General features: G+C 44.5%; 2 protein-coding genes across 4 annotated transcripts in view; one reads left to right on the top strand and one right to left on the bottom strand.

Annotated features, from left to right (window-relative positions):
- ubr3 (ubiquitin protein ligase E3 component n-recognin 3) overlaps positions 1-489 on the bottom strand; it is a 170,469-nt gene extending 169,980 nt beyond the window's left edge. The window contains exon 1 of the mRNA XM_078404621.1: positions 1-489. Within this exon, the coding sequence (XP_078260747.1) occupies positions 1-428 (428 nt within the window). The 5' untranslated portion in view covers positions 429-489.
- mettl5 (methyltransferase 5, N6-adenosine) overlaps positions 95-20,940 on the top strand; it is a 23,653-nt gene continuing 2,807 nt past the window's right edge. The window contains exons 1-8 of one of the 3 annotated variants that reach the window (XR_013547554.1): positions 223-699; positions 5,671-5,824; positions 8,454-8,568; positions 13,805-13,989; positions 16,160-16,242; positions 19,082-19,133; positions 19,654-19,818; positions 20,240-20,289. Coding sequence is in view for 1 of the 3 variants with exons in the window: in XM_078403928.1 (XP_078260054.1) it covers positions 5,725-5,824; positions 8,454-8,568; positions 13,805-13,989; positions 16,160-16,242; positions 19,082-19,133; positions 20,240-20,289 (585 nt within the window). In the remaining 2 variants the exon portion in view is untranslated. Of the gene's footprint in view, positions 700-5,670; positions 5,825-8,453; positions 8,569-13,804; positions 13,990-16,159; positions 16,243-19,081; positions 19,134-19,653; positions 19,819-20,239; positions 20,290-20,940 lie in introns of all 3 variants that reach the window. The other 2 variants (XR_013547555.1, XM_078403928.1) reach the window with 2 other exon arrangements.

The raw sequence follows: 20,940 nt of genomic DNA on the forward strand, positions 1-20,940 counted from the left end.
CCGCTGTCCCGCATCACGCTGCTGTCCCCGCAGTCACAGGCCCCGCCCGCCTGACTCCGAAACATGTTGAAGTCGTGGCCCGTGTGCTCGCCGGCGTTGAAGCACTCGGCGCAGAGCGACATGCAGGGGGAGATGCCGCACGTCCGGCAGCGGTAGGCCACGAAGTTGGCCGTCCACACCAAGCCGCACAGGGTGGCGTTGTCGTAGGCCCGTACAGTCTTGCAGAAGTCGTCGAAGCTCTCGCCGCCGGCCATCAGCCACTTGCACCACTCGATCGCATCGGCCTCAGCCGCCGGCCTCTTGGGGCTCAGCACGTTATCGAGCAGCTCGCTGAGTAACTGGACACCCCTGCCGTCGGGCCGAGAGCACTCGGCCTTCAGCGAGGCGGCCACAGTCCGCTTGTCCCGGTGCAGCAGTGGCAGCGCCATGACAGCGGCCTTCCTCCCTCACTCCCTCCCTCCTCTCCCCCTCCGCCCGCCTGAGCACTGACCAGCGCAGCGCAGCGCCGCCGCCCCTCTCGCGAGAGCGAGAGCTCGGAGCGGCCCGGCCTGAGGCCTTTCCCCGCACTCAGCGCAGCGGAGCGGCCCGGGCAGGGAGGAGGTCGAGGCGCGGAGCGGCCCCGGGCAGGGAGGTGGTCGAGGCGCGGAGCGGCCCCGAGCAGGGAGGTGGTCGAGGCGCGGAGCGGCTGAAGTACTACAGGTGAACAACCACAGAGTAGAGCTCTGGGGATGATGCGAGGAGAAGTGGGGAGGTGAACCCCAGGGAGGGAGGGAGGGAGGGAGGGCGGCGCGGAGACTGAAGTACGACAGGTGAAGCGGGGAGCTCCGGGGAAGGTTTAGCACGGACGCTGCAGGTAAAGTGCGGAGTAGAGCTCTGGGAAAGGGGGTGCTGAAGCACAACAGGTGAAGCACGGCGGCTGCAGGTGAAGCGCGAAGCAGTTTTGGTCTCCAAATTTGAGGAAGGATATTCTTGCTATTGAGGGCGTGCAGCGTAGGTTCACTCGGTTAATTCCCGGAATGGCGGGACTGTCGTATGTTGAAAGACTGGAGCGACTAGGCTTGTATACACTGGAATTTAGAAGGATGAGAGGGGATCTTATCGAAACATATAAGATTATTAAGGGGTTGGACACGTTAGAGGCAGGAAACATGTTCCCAATGTTGGGGGAGTCCAGAACCAGGGGCCACAGTTTAAGAATAAGGGGTAGGCCATTTAGAACTGAGATGAGGAAAAACTTTTTCAGTCAGAGTTGTGAATCTGTGGAATTCTCTGCCTCAGAAGGCAGTGGAGGCCAATTCTCTGAATGCATTCAAGAGAGAGCTAGATATAGCTCTTAAGGATAGCAGAGTCAGGGGGTATGGGGAGAAGGCAGGAACGGGATACTGATTGAGAATGATCAGCCATGATCACATTGAATGGTGGTGCTGGCTCGAAGGGCCAAATGGCCTCCTCCTGCACCTATTGTCTATTGTCAGAGGGCTCGGGTGAGGGGAGGCCACTCAGCGAGTCCCACAATCACCTTTTAAAAAAACGACAAAGTGCCAGACTTACTCCATGGGTCCGACAAGCACCGAGACCATTAAAGAAAGAAACAAAGTGCTGGACGTGAGCACAGAGCGCTGCAGTTAAGCACCAAAACCTTGTGTTTAAATGGCACAAAATGCTAAGGACCTTTAAATGAAAGAGACGACGTGCTGGAGTCACTGCAAGAGTCCAACAAGCACAAAGTCCTATGGAACAATGAAATATTCAATTTTAGGGTAACTAACCCGATCATTGAATTCTCAAAAAAGACAAGGTGCTGGATTAACTCAGCGGGTCAGTTAGCATCTCTGGAGATTCTTCCTGATCCGCAGCTCTGGGGGCTGGACCGAAGGGCCTGTTTCCGTGCTGTATCAATAAAACTGAAGAACTAAATTACATAGTTCCTGCTGAAATGTAGGAAACGAACAAAAACAAAACGGCCTAATGTGTTCAGCAAAATACGTTTGATGAACGGATATACATTGTACAGGGTTCCAAAGACTTTCAGTGGATTCACAAAAGCTGCTCAAAATGATTCACAGGAAGAACCCACTTACTCAACCTTCCCTCATGTGAAGGACCTGATCAACCTTAGAAGACCTAGAACTTAGAAGGGTGCAGCACTGGAACTGGCCCTTCAGCCCACACATCCATGCCAAACATGATGCCAAATTAAACTAATCTCTGCTCGTATTTTATCCATAGCCCTCCATTCCATGCACATCCATGTTGCCGACCTCATCCTGAGCTTTCCCCAGAATGGGGTGGTTTGGTTATGTGACAAAAATTAGAAGTGTGGCTGTCAATAAAATTAGTAAATTATTTTTTTTTAATTGATTCGTGGTCTTTGGGGCAGTAGGATAGGAAGGCTGATACATTATTGCCTATGGTGAATTCAGCAAACATGAAAGAAATTCATGAAATGAAACTTGATAGAAAATGTTATGCAACTTTATTTCAATACCAGGTAAATAGTAATACAGGATATTACTGGATTTACTTAAATTATTATGAAATTCATTCATTTAAAATTATATATTATTAAAATAAGTGTTCTGGAAAAAATCTAATATAATAAAACAATTTTATACATATCCACATCTCTCAATTATTTTTCTTAGATGAACAGTTACATATTTAGTTTTAAAGCCAGGTCAGAACCATTCCTCGAGAAAAAAACGAGTCAGACAGCATCTCTGAAGAATATGAATAGGTGATGTTTCGGGTCAGGACCCTTCTTTAGACTGAAGATGTCACTAAGGAAGACACAAACAATCTCCCAGAAATACATGAAAACTGAGGATCTAGTGGGAGGGAGGACCTGAAGGGAATCCACGTTAGTCAGGAAATTATGTTAGGTCAAATGTTGGGATTGAAGGCAGATAAATCCCCAGGACCTGATGGTCAGCGTCCCAGAGTATTCAAGGAGGTGGCCCTAGAAATCATGGATGCAATAGTGATAATTTTCTAATGTTCTCTCAACTCTGGATCAGTTCCTGTGGACTGGAGGGTAGCCAATGTAACTCCACTTTTTAAGAAAGGAGGGAGAGAGAAAATGGAATTATAGACCAGTTAGCCTTACATCGGTAGTGGGTCCTGAGCTAAGGAAGGTCTCACCAGGGCCCTGTATAACTACAGTAGGACCTCCTTGCTCCTAAACTCAAATCCTCTCGCAATGAAGGCTAAGAAAGAGAACACCTATTCATGTTCTCCAGAGATGCATCCTGGCCTGCTAAGTTACCCCAGCACTTTGCATCTATTTTTATAAACCAGCATCTGCAGTTCTTGGTGTCCCCACTTTCCTCATGAGACTATATTTTTCTGCTTTCCTGTTTTTCAGTCTTCACAGTATATTTTTATGAAATGCTACTTCCCCCAGTTGTGTTTATCGTTTTACAATAAATACTCAGCAATAGAGAATTATTTATTTCCAACACTAACCCAGATGATTTGAAGTGGATTGGAGTTTATGATTCACAAGTTGGAGTATAATATGCAGCAAATTAAATATATTTGCTCTATTTAAAAAAGGAAGAAACATATTGCGGCAGTGTTCTCTGGGAAAAGTTTACATGTAAATTCTGCACATATAATCAATCTAAGTTATACCATTGTGGTCAACAAGCTTGAATAAAAACCAAATGCAGGAAACACAGGGAACATCAGGCAGCAGGTATAGAATGAGGAAAAGTTAACATTTCCATTTCTAGAATTGCGAAAGAGAGAAAAGAAAGAAGATATCGCCAATGGGGGGATGCCAAATATGCTAATATAGCAGTTAAAATCACATTATGCTTCATTGTCTGCATTTTGTGTTAATGGCAAGGGCTTAGAAGGTGCCCAGCACCTTAGACTTAAAGAAAGAGAAAAAACTGCCAAAATTATAACGCACACAAATCGTCAATTCTGATACAAATACGAAGAAAAAGTGAGTTACCCTTTGAAATAAAAGACACAAACCGCGTAACTCAACAGATTAGGCAGCTTTGCTGGAAGACATGGACAGGCGACGTTTCGGATCGGATGCAACATTTCTCAAGCTTGTGTTGCGTCTTGTAACAATGCAGGAGGCCAGTGACAAATAGGTTATGCTGAGTTACTCCAGCATTTTGGCTCGATCTGCAATTCTATCTGCTAGCTTACCCTGGATCCCATGTGACCTAAATCCAGTCATTTACCCAGTCGGGGAATCACGAACCATTGGACAAAGGTTTTTAGGTGAGAGGGAAAAGATTTAATAGGAATCTGAGGGAGCATCCTTTCCACACAGGAAAGAGTTGCCAGGGGAGGTTGTTGAGGCAGATACTATAACAACATTTAAAATACATTTGGCCAGGTATATGGATAGGAAAGGTTTAGAGCAGGGGTGTCAAACTACCGGCCCGCGGGCCGCATCTGCCCCGCGAAGAGGTCCAATCGGGCCTGCGGGATGATTTTGGGGGGAAACAAGTATATTCGCATTTATTATGTATCTGCACGGTAGCCGTGCTCTCTCGACGCGCTCTCTCTCCCTCGCCACTCTCCTGGGACAGGCTATGCGGTGAAGCGGGTGGGAAGGGGCCGGTGGGAGAAGGTGAGGGCAGAGAAGGACATGAGAGGTGAGGGGAGAGGATGTGAGGGGAAGGAAGAAAGACATAAGGAGAAGGATGGGGAGCGGGGCCTTCAGGTGAGATGATGGACAGACCATCTTTCACCATGCCAGGTAGCTGCTGTTTGGCTGTTCGCCACCCAGCCAGCCCATTGTGGACAAAACATAAACACTGTAGGAAGACTATATAACAGGGGAACAGAATAAGGTCATTTAGCCCATCAAGTCTACTTTGCCATTCAACCATGGCTGATCTATTTTTTTTCTCAACCATATTCTAATGTTTTCTTTCTCCCTGTAACTTAATCAAGACCTGTCAATCTCTGCCTGAAAAATAGCTAATGTCTTGGCCTCCACCGTGAATTACACAGATTCACCACCCATTCCTCCTCATCTCCATTTTGAATGTTTGACCTTTTATTCTGATGCTGTGACATCTGGTCTTCGACTCTCCTATTACTGGAAACATTATTTCCACATCCACTCTAGGGCCTAGATACCAATCATAAAAGCAATGCTTGCTAGGCAATCTTCTTCATAAGAAACGAAATTCGTAAATTGGAACACTTTGTAGTTATAGCAGAGACTGAGACACATTAGAGCAGGTTGAAAAAGCGAAGGCAACGAAAGCTGTGGGAGCAGCGTGCGTGCACAACTGATCCGGCCCACATGAAGTCGCATTTTGCCCATTCCGGCCCATGACTTAAAATGAGTTTGACACCGCTGGTTTAGAGGGATATGGGGCAAACGCAGGCAGGTGGGACTAGTGTAGATTGGGCATCTCGGTCGGCAGGGGCAGGTTGGGCCGAAGAGCCTGTTTCCGTGTTCTATGACCATCACGGTGACTGCGGGGACTTGAATTTTCAGGAACCAGAGCGAAATCCAACACTGCCTGTTAAACGTCACCTTTGAATACCCAACACTCCTAACTGAGCGCTTGCTCATCAGGGAAAATAGTACGGATGTTGGAAATATGAAATAAAATTAAAGAGGAGCCCGTCCTTAATTCCGAGCGGAGGTCAGCGACCCAAGACTTGAGCCCTACTGTCTCCTTGCAGCAGCAGCAGCAGCTCGGGTGATTGACAACCGAGCCCGGGGTGCAGGCGGCAGCCATGAAGCTGAAGGTGCTGGAAAGTTCGCTGCAGCGAGTCAAGGGGTTTGAGAGGCCAAAACTGCTGCTGGAGCAATATCCTACCAGCCCCCACATCGCAGGTAAACGCCGTCCTTTGCAATTCTAGTTTCTGGGCTCCCGGAACACGCCGCCCTTGCTGGGCTGCAAGTTTAAATATGCTGGAGTTCAACCTCTCCTGCACCGAGCGTTGACATGAGTCCGTTTTAATCTTTATTTCCCAATGTGTATAAAATCTCCCTTTGTTTCGGAAACGAATAACGCCACCGATGACTCGGCCTCCCATCTCGACCCTCACTCCGTTTAAACATCTTTGTCCCACGTGCCTCCTTTGCAAAGTCACCACCCATAGCTGTGTGGGAAGCCCATCTGATCCACACTTAACTTCTCAGCAACGACGCCCCTCTGCTGTAAACACAGTCGCCAAATGCATCACGAAAACATGGGAAGTAGGAAGGAACCGATAAACGGGGCTGTTTTAAAAAAAATCCAACACAATAAAAAGTTAATTAGTGTTTTATTTATTTAAATCTAAGGAAAAATTGAACATGTAGATTTTGTTTCTCAATGAAAGACAGGAGACTGAGATATGTTGGAAGGCCTGAAGTGTCTGAAGAAGAGTCTGAACTCAAAATGTCACCCATTCCGTTTCTCCAGAGATGCTGTCTGACCACTGAGTTACTCCAACCTTTTTGTGTCTATCACAGGAGACTGAAAGATGACCTGATAGAGGTTTATGATGAGTGTAAGAGGTTATGGGGAAGAATAGGATTGAGAGGGAAAGATAGAGCAGCCATGATTGAATGGTGGAGTAGACTTGATGGGCCAAATGGCTTAACTTTTGATGTATCAGTCCATGCTCTGAGTTTGTCTGCTTTATCTGTCAGGCATCTTGCATTAAGGTAAATGCAGTCCAGTCTGCCAGACCTTCCTCACCGCACCGACTGGTCTTCTGCCTGACCTTGCTACTGAACTTACTCACATTAACATCCATATCAGGCTCTATTTGCCCTACTGCTATCCAATTTGCTTTGGGTACCGCCCATCTACCACACCATTGCTTTCTGTTCTCTTTCTCTCTCTCTCCACTTCCCCCCCCCCCCCCTACCCAAATTCTGCTAGACTAGTTTAAACCCCTCCAGAGTAGCACAGGCAAATTGCAGGGATATTGGTGTCCATCCAGTTCAGATGCAACCCCTCCCTCTTGTTTAGGTCCAACCTTCCTACCTTCCTTGGAAGACAGCACAATGATTCATATACCTGAAGCCCTCTTCCCCTGCACCAGCTACTTAGTAATGTGTCTATTTGTACTGTCCTCCTGTTCCTTGCTAGCTTGTGGCACAGTAATCCTGAGATTACAACCCTTGTTGTCCTTTTACTACCTAACTCCCCAAACCCTCTTTGCTGCACCACATCCATCTACCTACCCGTCCCGTTGATGCCAATATTGACCACAACCTTGGCTGCGTATCATCCCCTTTCAGAATGTCCTGTGTCTGCTCCAAGATATCCTTGACCTTGGGTACCAGGGAAGAAACAGACTATACTGGAGTTTCACTCGTGGTCACAGAACCTCTTGCCTGTCCCCTGGCTCTTGCACAGTGATTGCCTTCCAACAGCCATCTTCCATTGCATTATGTATTCCTTCAGGCTGTGTTGAGTTTTCCCCTTGTTGCAACGCACAATATCTACCAGTTCAGCACTAAAGTCCCGAACATGCCAGAGTAAAATAGTTTTATTTCCAAGCTAGCATAGGTTTTACCAATAACTGCAATGATTTAGATTTTCTGACCTGGTCCCAGATGTAGTACTGAATTAAATGACAGTGGCTGAACATTTGGGTGAAATTACCCAATCTAATTAAATGTTCAGCAACTTTATATATAATTCTAGTTCAAAATAAGAGATCTTGGCTCACTTAGTCCACCCAACAAAAATAACCAAAAGGTAAATAGGTAACTAAATCAAGAGCACTTCCAATAATGAATTCACAATCTGTCAGGATATTACCCCTTTAAATTCATCTTGTCTTCTTAATTTTACCATATCCTGAGCACAGTTAGGTCAAAAAGCTCTTCTCATATCTCAACATGATTGAACTGAATCATGCAATCGAGGTCGCGCTAATTAATTCACAAGTAGAAGAATTGAGTAGGCCTCACATTTTTCCACATTATATTCCATATGCTATGTTCTTGCCCACTCTCTTGACTTTTGTTAATCATTTCGTATTATCAACAAAGTTGGAAATGTGACAGTTGGTAGTGTTGAAGTGTTTAGACAGGCACATGGATGTGCATGGAATGGAGGAATATGGAGCATGTGCAGATATAGTTTATCTCGGCATCATATTCAACACAGACATTGTATGCCAAAGGGCCTGGTCCTTTGCTATGTTGTACGGTCCTCTCGACCAAATTGTTCATGACTGAATAGCTTGGCCGCAAAAATTGATCCCATTTGTCACAGACTGCCAACATCAGGAGGTTCTGTTTGTCCCACCATTTGGTTTCAATCCAATAATGAATTCTCAATCTGTCAGGATATTACCCCTTTAAATTCATCTTGTCTTCTTAATTTCACCATATCCTGATTACAGTTATGCCAAAAAGTTCAGTATTTGTCTCACAAATACAGTGTAATCAAAATGTCCAGGGACTTCATAAATCTCGTGCTTTTAGACGTAAAAAATAATCTTCCTTTCTTTTTAAGCATGTATGCTTTATACAATACACACAACATTCGATGACATTGAGAGTAAACTGGTTGCTGATCTTGGGTGCGGATGTGGAGTTCTAAGTATTGGAGCAGCCATGCTGAATGCAGGGTAAGTAGATTGCAAAATACAGCAGTGAAGCATTTACCTTCATATTTGAATATATAAGGTTGTAGACATACACAACTTTATAGATTTTGCTAAAAGATCTAATGTAATGTTACGTCAGGATTATTTTCAATTTGCAGCTATTTTCATTGATGTGTCTAAATGTGATATCACTTAGTTTTCTAAGATAGCTGATATTTTCTGCACAATTCAACCTTTTCCAATTAAATTTACTACCTTGGTGATGATATTGTAGGCATTGATGCATGCATTCTGGAATTTCGCTGTTATTATCTAGGCTAAAGCTATAACTTTAATTTTATAGTAATGTTCACACATACCCAAGAGCTTCATTTTCAGTGATTTCTTTAAAGTGCTGTGTAGGTGTGCTGAAACATTTTAGAACAACCAAATTTTCCAGTTTTATAGTCCCATAAGATGGAGATCATATAGAAATACAAAGTACCCAAAAAGACAAGGATCACTGGTCTTAATGACTACAGGCTTGTCGCACTGACCTCTGTAGTCATGAAGACCTTTGAAAGACTTGTGCTGGCCCAGCTGAAAAACATCACAAACCCCCTGCTGGACCCCCTGCAGTTTGCATACTGAAACAATAGATCAATGGATGACGCAGTCAACCTTGGCCTGCACTTCATCCTCCAGCACCTAGAGCGCAAGGGGACCTATGCCAGGATTCTGTTTGTGGACTTTAGCTCTGCATTTAACACCATTGTGCCAGAGATACTACACTCCAAACTCTCCCAGCTGACTGTGCCTGAACCCCTCTGTCAGTGGATCATCAACTCCCTGACAGACAGGAAGCAGCATGTGAGGCTGGGAAAGCACATCTCGGACCCGCAGACCCTCAGCATAGGAGCAGCGCAAGGCTGGGTACTCTCCCCTCTCCTTTACTCTCTCCACACCAACGACTGCACCTCCACAGACTCCTCTGTCAAGCTCCTCAAGTTTGCGGATGACACAACCCTGATAGGACTGATCCAGGATGGGGAGGAATCTGCCTACAGACGGGAAGTGATACAGCTGGCGTCCTGGTGCCATCGCAACAACCTGGAGCTCAAAGGTCTTAAGACAGTGGAACTAATTGTAGACTTTCGTAGAGCTCCCCCCACTCACCAGTCACATCTGTGGAGTCATTTAGGTTCCTTGGAATCATCATCTCCGGGGACTTTAAATGGGGGGCCACCATCGACTCCACAGTCAAAAATACCCAACAGAGGATGTACTTCCTGCGGCAGCTGAGGTAACACAATCTGCCACAGGCAATGATGGTCCAATTCTAGACTGCTATCATTGAGTCCGTCCTCACCTTCTCCATCATGGGTTGGTTTGGCTCAGCCACCAAGCATGACATCTGGAGGCTGCAACGGATCTTTTGCACAACTGAGAAGGTTGTTGGCTGCCACCTTCCCCTCATTGACAAACTGTACACTGCAAGGCCCAGGAAGCAAGCGGGCAAGATCATCTCTGACCCCCTCTCACCCTGGCCACAAACTCTTTGAAGCACTTCCCTCAGGAAGGCGACTCCGGACGGTCAAAGCAGCCACAGCCAGACATAAAAACAGCTTTTTTCCACGAGTGGTAGTTCTACTCAATATCCAAAGTCTGTAGTTTCTTTTTTGCTCTGGTTTATTTTCACCCACATGTTTAGACCACAATGTTGTATCCTTATTGTTTTGATGTGTTTATGCTTTATTCTTAATTGTTAACTGTATGTTTGTGTTGTCATTTGTGAGCGGAGCACCAAGGCACATTCCTTGTATATGCACATACTTGGCCAATAAACTTATTCATTCATTCATTCAAGAATCTTAGTTCAATCTACCACATAAAATGCTATTTCTGACAAAACAGAATGCCATTAGTACTGCACCAAAAATATTCAATACAGACCAGATGAGAATGCTGCCAAATGAGCAAACCTCTTCAATGAGATGGGGCTAAGTAGCCCGCATTATAACGTTTCTATGGTTGTGCTTTGAGTCAACTCCCAACTGCAGGAGCTGCAAACTGTCCACAGCTTTGTGGGCAGCACAGTGGTAGAGTTGCTCCCTTACAACACCGGAGACCCAGATTCGATCCTGCCCTTGGGTGTTGTCTGTACAAAGTTCGTACGTTCTCCCTGTGACCGCAAGGATTTTCTCCAGATGCTCCGGTTTCCCACTTTAAGAAAGGAGGGAGAGAGAAAACAGGAAATTATAGACCAGTTAGTCTGACATCAGTGGTGGGGAAGATGCTGGAGTCAATTATAAAAGACGAAATTGTGGAGCATTTGGATAGCAGTAACAGGATCGTTCCGAGACTGCATGGATTTACGAAGGGGAAATCATGCTTGACTACTCTTCTGGAATTTTTTGAGAATGTAACTAAGAAATGGACAGAGGAGAGCCAGTGGATATAGTGTACCTTGACTTACAGAATACAGAGCTTTATTTGTCATTCGGTACCGAGGTACCGATCGAAATTACATTGCAGTCACACACAAAAAAAAAAAGAACACAAGACACATGACCCCAACACAAACATCCATCACAGTGACTCCAAACACCTCCTCACTGTGATGTAGGCAACAAAGCTTCCACTCTCTTCCCCACGCCCACGGACAGACAGCTCGTCCCCGACCGACTCGCACAGTCCCCGCAAGGGGATGGAAGTCCCCGCGGCCGAGCCGCACCGGACGCTGAAAAGTCCCGCTGCCGAGCCGGGCGATTGAAGGCCCCGCGGCCGAGCCGTACCGGGTGCTGAAACGTCCCGTGATCGAGCCAGGCGATGGAAGGCCCCGCAGCCGTACCGTGCGCTGCTAAGTGCCGCACCGGGCGATGTTAGGTACCGCGGCCGAGCCGCACCAGCGATGTAAAGTCCCGCGGCCGAGCCGCACCGGGCGATGGAAGGCCCCGCGGCCGAGCCGCACCTGGCGCTGAACCGTCCCGCGGCCGCGCCGGGCGATGTTAGGTCCCGCGGCCGAGCTGCACCAGCGGTGTAAAGTCCAGCGGCCGAGCCGCACCGGGCGATGGAAGGCCCCGCGGGTGATGGAAGGCCCGCGGCCGAGCCGCGCCCCGAGGAAGGGACCTAAAAAGGAAAGGTTTACCCCACCACCCCTCCACACATACACAGCCAAAAAACAAAAACAAAAACCATCCCAACACCGACACACAACAAAAAAAGAAAAAAAGTCGAACAGACTGCCTGCGAGCCGCAGCCGTTAGGCGCCGCCACACGTGACCACACTTTCAGAAAGCCTTCGACAAGGTCCCACATAGGAGATTAGTGGGCAAAATTAGAGCACATGGTATTGGGGGTAGGGTACTGACATGGATAGAAAATTGGTTGGCAGACAGAAAGCAAAGAGTGGGGATAAATGGGACCCTTTCAGAATGGCGGGCAGTGACTAGTGGGGTTCCGCAAGGCTCGGTGCAGGGACCGCAGCTATTTACAATATACATTAATGACTTAGATGAAAGAATTAAAAGTAACATTAGCAAATTTGCGGATGACACAAAACTGGGTGACAGTGTGAACTGTGAGGAAGATGCTATGAGGTTGCAGGGTGACTTGGACAGGTTGTGTGAGTGGGCAGATGCAGTTTAATGTGGATAAGCGTGAGGTAGTAAGAATTATGAAGGCAGATTATTATCTGAATGGTGTCAAGTTAGGAAAAGGGGACGTATAACGAGATCTGGGTGTCCTAGTGCATCAGTCACTGAAGGAAACACGCAGGTACAGTAGGCAGTGAAGAAAACCAATGGAATGTTGGCCTTCATAACAAGAGGAGTTGAGTATAGGAGCAAAGATGTCCTGCAGTTGTACAGGCCCCTAGTGAGACCGCACCTGGAGTACTGTGTGGAGTTTTGGTGTCCAAATTTGTGGAAGGATATTCTTGCTATTGAGGGTGTGCAGCGTAGGTTCACTAGGTTAATTCCCCGAATGGAGGGACGGTCGTATGTTGAAAGACTGGAGCAACTAGGCTTGTATTCACTGGAATTTAGAAGGATGAGAGGGGATCTTATTGAAACATATAAGATTATTAAGGGATTGGACACGTTAGAGGCAGAAAACATGTTCTCAATGTTGGGGGAGTCCAGAACCAGGGGCCACAGTTTAAGAATAGAGATGAGGAAAAACTTTTTCAGTCAGAGAGTTGTAAATCTGTGGAATTTCTGCCTCAGAAGGCAGCGGAGGCCAATTCTCTGGATGCTTTCAAGAGAGCTAGATAGAGCTCTTAAAGATAGCGTAGTCAGGGGGTATGGGGAGAAGGCAGGAACGGGGTATTGATTGTGAATGATCAGCCATGATCACATTGAATGGTGGTGCTGGCTCGTAGGGCCGAATGGCCTACTCCTGCACCTATTGTCTATTGATTCCTCCAACATACAATACAATACAATACAATACAACATTCCAAGGAAGTACTTGTTTTTGCAGGTTTCAAGTGGCTAAACAGGATGACAGTCGCTGATTCTGTCCCAGACACCCACCCAGCATCTACACATTGTTGAAAGAATCGCAGATCAGGGCAGGACATGTCAGAAACATGTTTGAAGTCCACACCATGCACCTGCATTATGGACTGTGATGACAAATGATTGCATGGTGGACAGAAAAAGAGCTTCAAAGACTTTCTCAGAACATTGCTGAAGACTTTCAACATTGACAAACACACCACTGGGAACATAGGATTGTCCTGTTTGGCTTATTCATATTAAAAAATAGTACTTGTTCACGTGAGGAAGTTAGAATGAAGTAACGAAGAAAGGCAAATCTCACAAATCAAGAACTGAACTGTCCATGTGCTTGATCCCTCTTGTTGGTCAAAGTCATAGGTTTGGACAGTGTGGACTATACTCAGAGCAGCCATTGTCTTATAGGGTGGAGGTATTGAATGGAGACACAAGAGACTGTACATGCTGGAAGGGAGCAGTAAAATGGAGGCACGAGACTATAGTTTCAGTCCAAAGGAGGCGTCGGGACCCAAAAAATTGACAGTCTATTTCCTTCCACAGTTGTTGCCTGCCCCAGGTTCCTCCAGCAAATTGTTTTTTTGCTGGAGGTATTGAATATTTAGGCTGGTGAATCAGATGAATTAGATGATATGCTTAAAACTTAAGACAAACCCAATTAAGGAACATGATAATGGAAGCACAGGGCAAAAAGCCAAGTCACAGTAAATAAACAGAATGAATAAATATTCCTCCCTAATTAGATTGTTTTTCTTTTTCAGATTATGTCTAGGAGTTGATATTGATGAAGATGCTCTTGGTATATTTAACAGAAATGCAGAGGAATTTGAGTTGGCCAATGTCGATATGGTTCAGTATGATGTCTGTTCTAAACAAACCGACAACTTATCTAAAAAATTTGATACTGTAATAATGAATCCACCCTTTGGAACTAAGCACAATAAAGGTAAATTGTCTGGCATTTTACTATGTATCTCTGAAATTTGTTTAAGCAGGAAGTACAAAGGTATTAACTCCAAAGCATTCAAATTGTGGACAGAAAAGTAGATTCCATTTACTGCATGACTGTGTTGCTATACAGATCTTTAACAATTAGAGTTGAAACTTGTTTGAATAACATGATAAAATTTCTGAGTATCTAATTATATGTTGGAACATAAAACTAGAGACTCTTATCTCTCAAAATGTGTAGGAAGGAACTGCAGATGTTTTAAAATCGAAGATAGACACAAAATGCTGGAGTGACTCAGCGGGACAGGCAGCATTTCTGGAGAGAAGGAATGGGTGACGTTTCGGGCGAGACCCTTCTTCAGACTGAAGGGTCTCGATCCGAAACGACGCCCATTCCTTCTGTCCAGTGATGCTGCCTGTCCCGCTGAGTCACTCCAACATTTTGTGTCACTTTTATCTCTCAGTTGGCCATTGTCCACCCATCTGCCAATGAAAGCCCCCTCTATCCACGTAACATCTGCAGGTTTTGCTCTGCCTCTCCTCGTTTCCAGGTTTCTCTTCTACCACCCCACCACTACAATCAGTCTGAGGAAGGATCCCGACCCAAAACATCTGAATTTGTCAAATTGTTAACTGTTACTGATTGAAATATATACATTGGCCAGAAACAGCACTCTAGAGTTTCTTTGAACACTGGCATTCACTGAATGGGAAAATTAGTGTTCATTTGAATTAAACTTATGCAAATTCAGTAAACTCATGAATGCCATCACTGCACTGAAATCTCAAACTGTGTTCTCATACTTAATTGAAGTATCTCTTGTACTTGAGCATCTAGTAGTTAAAAATACTATGGCAAATGCTCTTACAAGATAGTTAAGTCAAAGTGCCATATTGACTGATATCAGGTGTTTTCCCACTGTTTTGACCACTATTGTTTAAACACTTAACAGGTTGACACATTGCTGTTTAATTCAAAAGTAATCAAGAATTGGAATCTAAGAGCAAGGAAGCCATTTGGCATCCAACTACACCCCTCCCAACCCTTCCAAATTTGGCAGAAAGTTTCCGCTTTCTTATTTCATTTCCGCCATTCCAATTTTGCCCCACATTTTTCTGCAAAACAGTCGGTAATTGCAATTTGTCAATTCGACCGCTGGGGGTTCCACGAGAAGCCCTGGAAGTTTTCCCGAAAATGTGGCACCTAAGCTGGGCAAGGCAGCCAATCTCGACCTCATCAGGACTTCCACGGCCGATCAATGGGTTGAATTTGCAACCTGCGGCCGGGGCTCTGGAACTCCAGCCCAGCTAGAGCCAGCCCATCTATCCCCATAGCCGACTTCCTTGGCCAGCTGGATAAACCAGCAAAGCTCTGGAACCAAGAGTGCCAGAAAATCAGTGGTGGAACTGTAATGAGTAAATATTAAATTTAAGTACAAGATTATATAACTATATTAATTAATTAAAATATAAAACACAGCAGAAAAGCCAATTACCACCTGTTTGGGCTGATTATCAATTAATGTGTGAATTTACTTCAACAAGTACGTCCGTATGCTTAGTTGAGTCGCATATATCAACTCTTTCTTCATAACTTAGTCATGTGTTTTATGACCATTGTTTTTTTATTCAATACCAAGAGAATTGGGATGTGTAAGGAAAAAGCAAAATAGAAAAACAAAACAAAACAATTTTTTCTTTGTGTTGCAAAAAGTATCTGCTCAATAACCTTTATATAAATAGCAGAATATACTCATGATAGGCCTGACATTGTACATGAAATAAGTTTTTCACACATGAATGTAGTGCAACGCATATGCGCATTTGGACTGCATACCTTTTTTTTTGCTGAAAAGTTGCGTTACGTACCATATGAATTTTGGTGTAAAATTCTGAATTTTGGACATCAAAATTATGAATTTGTGAAATCAAAAGTTGGGAGGTCTGCAACTACTGGGAGGTCTCTCAAATCTAAGCCGTCTAATCTGGTTATTTACTTCCTTCACCAGCTAACCTTCTTGAGGAAGCAAATAAAAGACAAATTAAGCCCTTCGCCAATACAAAAGACAATCAGACTAGCAAAATTCTGATAACATTTGAAATTTAACCAAAAAAGCCAAAAACTCATTGCATAGTTTACTGTTTCAAACCTGTTTTCTTAATAGGTATGGACATGGTATTTCTCAAATCTGCTCTAGATATGGCCAGAACAGCTGTGTATTCCCTTCATAAAACAGCAACTAGAGAAGTAAGTAAATTTATGGTGCTCTCCTGCAGCCAAGAATGGGCTTCATATCGATTATTGATATAGATAACAATTTGGATTAGTAACCATCTTCACCCTCATTTTGTACTCCAGAAATTGAAAAAATCCCCACACTTTCTAAAGAATTATTTCATCATGTATTTTTGTGAAGAACACAATCATGTTTATAGTGTAGGAAAATAACTGATGATGCTGGTACAAATCGATGGTATCACAAAATGCTGGAGTAACTCAGCAGGTCAGGCAGCATCTAGGAGAGAGGGAATGGGTGACGTTTTGGGTCGAGACCCTTCTTCAGTGTTCTGTCTTGTAAATTGTGCCACTAATTCTTTGTCATTGGGTCTTTTCCCCAGTGATTTCCACTTTAGTTTAGTCTAGACAGTGTGAAAATAGACCCTTCATCCACCGAGTCCACACTGACTTATCAATCACCCGTACACTAGTTTTATGTTATCCCACTTTCGCATCCTACACATAAGGGGCAATTTACATAAGCCAATTAACCTATAAACCTACACATGTTTATAGACAATAGGTGCAGGAGGAGGCCATTCGGCCCTTCGAGCCAGCACCGCCATTCAATGTGATCATGGCTGATCATTCTCAATCAGTGCCCCGTTCCTGCCTTCTCCCCATACCCCCTGACTCCGCTATCCTTAAGAGCTCTATCTAGCTCTCTCTTGAATGCATTCAGAGACTTGGCCTCCACTGCCTTCTGAGGCAGAGAATTCCACAGATTTACAACTCTGACTGAAAAGGTTTTTCCTTTGGGATGTGGGAGCACCTGGAGAGAACCCACATGGTCACAGGGAGAATGTATAAACTCCACACAGATGGCACCCATTGTCATGATCGAACCCGGGTCTCTGGCACTGTGAGGCAGCAGCTCTATTGTTGTGCCACCCCGAGCATCTACAGGCATCTTCAGTTGGTGGTTTGTAGTGGTTCAAGAAAGAGGTTGCCATCAATTTTAAAAGCATACTAGACAAAGTGGGCCCGTTGGGCCCATTCCCCACTCCCCCTTCTCTCCTCCCCCATCCCCACTCTTACTCTCCCCACACTCTCCCCTTTGGCCCGTCCTCTTAGGGTTTCCATTGTATCCGGGAGGGGGGAGGGAGTGAAGGGGGGAGGGAGGGAGAGGGAGGTTTGGGGGAGGGAGGTGTGGAGTGATCGAGGGGGAGGGAGTGGTGGAGGGAGGGATGTGTTGAGGATGGAGGGGAGAGGGAGGGGGGAGGGTGATGAAAGATGGGGTGGTATTTGTGGAGGGAGGGAGGGGGGGGAGAGAAGGGGGGAGGGAGGGATGGGTGAGAGGGGAGGGATATGGACCTCCCCTTTTCCCAGTACCCCTCTTTCCCCCACCACCAAGTCCCCTCCGCACGACCCCTGTTGTCCCATTCCCCATTCTCAGACCCCGTTGGGCCCGTCCCCACACCCCCCATTCTCTCCTCCCCCAGCCCCACTCTTACTCTCCAAGTGTGCCCGTTGGGCCCGTCCTCCTGATCTGTGTATGTCAAGTGACCACTATAACTTCCTTTTTTTTTTTTTCCTAATCAGATGTGCAGCACTTTGGTCAACGTGGGTTGTTTTTAAATGTGCTATACAAATATAATTGACTTGACTTGACTGTTTTTTTATTTTTTTTACTAAAACCTCTGTAACTTAAAAAATACGCGACCGAATCAAATAAAAAAAAACATTTTCCAGCAGAGTTCAGCGCGGTGATGAAGGCGGTGCAAAAATCGTGGCGCTACGGTTCACCGTTTTTTTCAATAAATCCGCTTTAAACCTCCGTAACTTAAAAAATATGCGACCAAATTAAATGAAAATATCACGGCCGAGCGAGCGCGAGATTGTCGGTTAAGGCGGTGCAAAAATTGTGGCGCGACGGTTCACCGTTTTGCCGTAATCACTGTTATGTATATAGAAACAGATATATTCACAAGATCTGAGTTTTAGTAATATATAGATACAACAGCTTACCACTTAGCAGCAACATCCTTACTGCATTTAAACAAAAAACTAGGGTACTATGTACTTGTACTCTGTTCAGTAATGGTCCCCAGGGTCCTGCCATTTGCTGTGAAAAAACTGAAGCTTTAACCTCCATATTACACAAAAGAAAAGCAGGCCAATACATTGCTCAAAATGTGATCAAATAGAGTTCAGTACATTATTTATCTTGTGTTACATATACAAAGTCTTCCAAGGCAGAATCTATGCAAACTTATGGGTTCTCTTCAGCTGTATGCGTACAACACAGCCAAGATATTCTGTTCCCATTTCCTATACGGCTATATATCGCTACTAAATGAGGTATATTTTAATATTCCCTTCTATTTCATACATGTTCTTACCTTAATCTTCTGAGTTGAGATAAAAAAGTTGCATAGATGAATGTGGAACTTTGAAAATTGGTTTGATTGCCAGGTTAGATGCATTTACCCTTAAAGTAAATAGAAGCTTGTGACAAAATTATTTTACAAGTATTATTTGAAGCCTTAAAGTGGGTAATTCTCCTTTTCACTATAATAAAATACAAAGAATTTACACTGCTGTCTGGAACTACTAGAAAATGCATAAAATCACCAAACGAAAACAAGCTACAACTCAACTAAAATGTCCAAGACACAATTGGCTTGGACCAATCTCAAATATTAAATATCATCACTTAATATCCTTTGAGCACACTAGAATAAAACTACAATAGAGGAAACAATTTCAGAGTATGATAGTTGTTAATTGAGAAAAAGCTATGAAGGTTTCCTTCTTTAAAGAGCACTTTTTTGCAGGTGTATTATCTAAATCTGAATTTCCTTTGTAGCATATTAACAAGAAGGCTGATGAATGGAAAGTAAAGATGGAAGTAATTGCTGGTAAGTCCATTTACCCGGTAAAGTAAACTTTCTCTAGATGCAAGGTTCATAAATATTTCCAATTCAAATTTAAAGCCAGTTTATCGACTACGAGAAAAGTGGTTGGTGCGTTTTAACAAGTGATTTAATGGAATATTGGCATCATCCCTTTAAGGAACAAACTATTGTCGTTACAATGAAGATCAGTTTAAAATCTCCTACCATTCTAAATAAGTGTTTTAGTTGAATTATTCTACTAGTTCATTTCCACCTCTGCATAGAAAGAAAACCAGTGTAGATAAATAGGAGTCATTTGGACCTGTTCCAGTACTCAGTATAATTGTGGCGCATTCTCTCATTCAAACCTATACCTAGTTATTGCCAGTCTACCTTCAATAGATTCAGCAAATCACAGTGCTAGAGGAATCAGCGTGTTAGGCAGCATCTGTAGAGGGAATGAACAGGCAACATTTTGGGTCAGGATTGTTCGTCACTCTTAAAAACCCCAACCTGAAATGTCACTTGTCCATTCCCTCCACAGATGCTGATTTGCAAAAAAAAAATGGAGGTGTGACATTTTGGATCAGGACCCTTCTTCAGACTACTGACCCAAAACCTCACCATGTTTCTCCAGATGCTGCCTGACCCACTGAGTTACTCCAGCACCTTGTGACCTTTTTTCCCCTCAACAGATGCTGCCTGCCAGGTACCTCCATCACTTTTTTTCCAGCATCTGCATTTCCTTATATCTTCAATTTATTCAGATATCTGACCAGAGAATTGGACAGGTTCACCATCTTGTCTTGTGCCTTACTGTTCACACCCAATTCTAGACCCTTAGTCAGAATTATCCATCTTGCACTCATTTGTAAAGGTGTCAGATATTTGCACGTTTCAATATTTCATGCTTTTAAACTCTCTAGAACTCTGCCCAGTTGGCTCAATCTCTCCTGCATGTCACAAATTGGCCTGTTGAACTTACTTTAAACTCCCCTCCATAGCAAGAATCTCTTATGCAAGACCAAAATGATATACAATATTCCAGATGTGACCTCGCTACGTCTTTTCACAATTTTTCCATAATATCCAGTAAGAAAATTAGTGTCTGAATTGTTTTCTTTTAACAGAGCTTCGGTATGACCTACCAGCAACATACAAGTTTCACAAGAGGAAATCAGTAAGTCAGATAGATATTTTGATCTATATTACATGAAAAATTCACTCGAAAACTATTGATTTGGATGGGAATGTAGATGGCATTAGCACGTTTGCCCAAGAGTCACAGAGTCAGAGTGATACAGTGTGGAAACAGGCCCTTCAGCCCAACTTGTCCACACCAGCCAACAAGGTCCCAACTACACTAGTCCCATTTGCCTGTGCTTGGTCCAATACTTTCATTGAATAACAAAATAATCATGAGACCAATCTCTTGAATGAGAGTATTAGCTCCTTGTCTTCATGAAGACCTCACAGTGTTGTTGCTACTTCCTGTAACGCGGTGCATTAGGAACTGGTCAGATGTTGGTGTGAAAGAGATGCGTTTCATTGGTGATGAAGCTTACTGGTCACTGCGCTGTTCCGGCCCGACGAACAGGTTGACGCGGGTCAGGCCCGTGCGGGTTCCCAAGAAAGAAACTTCGACTCCCTTGTCAGCGTTCTCGGATCTGTTGAGAGCGAAGCTGGTCCAGTAGGCTTCCAGAGGGGCTGACACCACAGCATCAAACAGCACCTCCTGGAATAATTCCTTGTCACAAGAATCAGTGTAGTCAGCCGTGAAATACATCTGGTAACTATAAGATATTGACCAACTGCTTAAGTGGGTAGAATT

Source organism: Rhinoraja longicauda, chromosome 8, assembly GCF_053455715.1.
Source record: "Rhinoraja longicauda isolate Sanriku21f chromosome 8, sRhiLon1.1, whole genome shotgun sequence".
Taxonomy (NCBI): domain Eukaryota; kingdom Metazoa; phylum Chordata; class Chondrichthyes; order Rajiformes; family Arhynchobatidae; genus Rhinoraja; species Rhinoraja longicauda.